The sequence below is a fragment of the Propithecus coquereli genome, unplaced genomic scaffold (assembly GCF_000956105.1).
Source record: "Propithecus coquereli isolate 6110/MARCELLA unplaced genomic scaffold, Pcoq_1.0 Scaffold45, whole genome shotgun sequence".
NCBI lineage: Eukaryota > Metazoa > Chordata > Mammalia > Primates > Indriidae > Propithecus > Propithecus coquereli.
This window is the reverse complement of record NW_012150285.1, coordinates 9,553,133-9,555,195: the sequence shown is the minus strand read 5'-3', so window position 1 is coordinate 9,555,195 and position 2,063 is coordinate 9,553,133. Positions and strand designations below refer to the sequence as shown.

At 35.9% G+C, this 2,063-nt stretch overlaps 1 protein-coding gene across 1 annotated transcript in view; it reads left to right on the top strand.

The window, feature by feature from the left end:
* The window catches only part of MYO3A (myosin IIIA), a 242,790-nt gene that overhangs the window by 50,486 nt on the left and 190,241 nt on the right, over positions 1–2,063 (top strand). Inside the window, exon 5 of the mRNA XM_012654857.1 lies at positions 1,521–1,666. Within this exon, the coding sequence (XP_012510311.1) occupies positions 1,521–1,666 (146 nt within the window). The remainder of the gene's footprint in view (positions 1–1,520; positions 1,667–2,063) is intronic.

The following is a 2,063-nucleotide window of genomic DNA, read 5'->3' as shown; positions in this document are numbered from 1 at the left end:
CTAAGCTGGGAAACTGTATTCTCTGTCTCTCTCACTCTATCTATATACATGTATGTATATACACATATATAATTTATTTGTGTATTTATTATTAGCCTTCGGGTGCTTAGAAATACATTGGTTCATGGCCTTCTTGTTTATTTGCCCATGAACTTGCCACCCAGACTAGAACTAGAACATGACAGTAGCATACCTTTGCCTCTGTCTGTTCCTCTGCCCACCTTCTTGCCTCCTCCCTAGAGTAACTGTTGTCCAAATGTTGTGTTTATCATTGCCCTCATTTTATTTTTTTAATCATGCTTATATGCTTACATTTAAACTGTTTTCTGTCTTTTCCATTAGCATCAGGCTGGAATAAAGATTTATTTATGAAGGAGTCACCCTTTCTGCATGAAGTGTGTAAATGTTATCAACTAAACTCCAGTTTGCCAACACAGGGATTTTTAAAATGTGTTAAGCTCGATCTTAAGCGCAGGCAGGAAGATAAAATATTGCTCCAGACAGGGCCTTAAATTTCTTTCACTTTATATATCATTTTACAGTACTATAGTTAAGTGATAGAACTCTAATCTACTATCATCCAAAAATCATTCTTTATTTTTCATATGGGTTGGCATTCACAAAATGTAAAATTTTTTAAATGTAAAAAATGTTTTTTTAAGATATGGAGTTGAATTTCCTTTTTGTGGTTACTGATATTAACAATTATCATTCACAGCCCATCTGTATTTGTACTTACACACTTACAAATAAATTGTGAAGTAATTAATGCAATAATTTTTCTATACAATACTATCTTATAATGTTGCAAAAACAAATCCTCCTTTTTTTCTTGTTTCTCAGTTACATCCTTTGATTAGTGACACGTTTTGAAACTTGGTTGTAGTTTCATAATTTAGGGTAGCCCCAGATAAGCTGTTGCTAAGTCTTCATCTGTGTTTATTTTTATTCAATTGACTTTTCTTTCATTAATGGCTTAAAACTTTTGCATTCCTCAAACTTGTCTCATTCCTCCCTTGGTTACCCTACTCTTCTAGTTGCCAGTAACGATCAAGGCCATCTAACTAGACTGCCCTCAAGTTTATTTTTCTTTACTTTCTCCACTTCAAAATTCTGCAAAGAATTATCTTTGCCCAAGTGAACATGTCTGTTCTGTCATCAAATGTTTATTGTGTGACGACCGCTGCACAATCTTTAGCTGTGCATTTGATACTATCCCTTTCCCTTTAGGACATTTTCCTTTCCTCTTTTTGATCTAAATTTTCAAAAATATTCCTTTTCACAGGCTTCTTTCCTTATATTTGTAAACCTGCTAAGGTATTCTCTGTTCTCAGCATAAAAATAGTACTACTACTAATAATTTCATCTGTTATTCTCTTCCTAAATTACTGCCTTTATCTTTACTTGTAGCTATCAAACTTCACCATTTTAAACATTTTAAACACTTTGTTCTAAATATTTTGCAACATGCTTATTAAAGTCAAAAACTTTGCCTCTTTGTTGTTGTTGTTTTCTACTAGGTGATTGCATGTGAACAGCAATTGGATACCACTTACGATGCCAGATGTGACACTTGGTCCCTGGGTATCACGGCCATTGAGCTGGGTGATGGAGACCCTCCGCTAGCTGACCTGCATCCCATGAGAGCGCTCTTCAAAATTCCAAGGTCGGATTAGGACCATTATCTGTAGCCCGTTTTCTTCCTCCAGCCACTGAGTGTTCATCATGCTCATCGAGGAAATATTCAGATGTATTCCAGCAAATTGGGAGCAAAGTGGCCTGGAATATTACATTGCTTCTTCCAAGATGCTATCTTTGTTCAGTAGTTGCATTTCTCTGGTCTAAGCAAAAGAGCTTTCTCTTGAGAATCAGTGTGTTTTTCCCTCTTTTGCTAGGATTTGAATTCAGAAAATAACAATTCCTCCCACTCTTTATCTTTTCCCCCGTGAGTCAGTGAGGCACCTTTGTCCCCAGTCAATGCAACAGTGATTTGCTTTGCTTCACCCACCAATCTGGAAGTTTTTTCCTACTTGCCAAGACTTCTCTTTGTTTGGAACTTTACA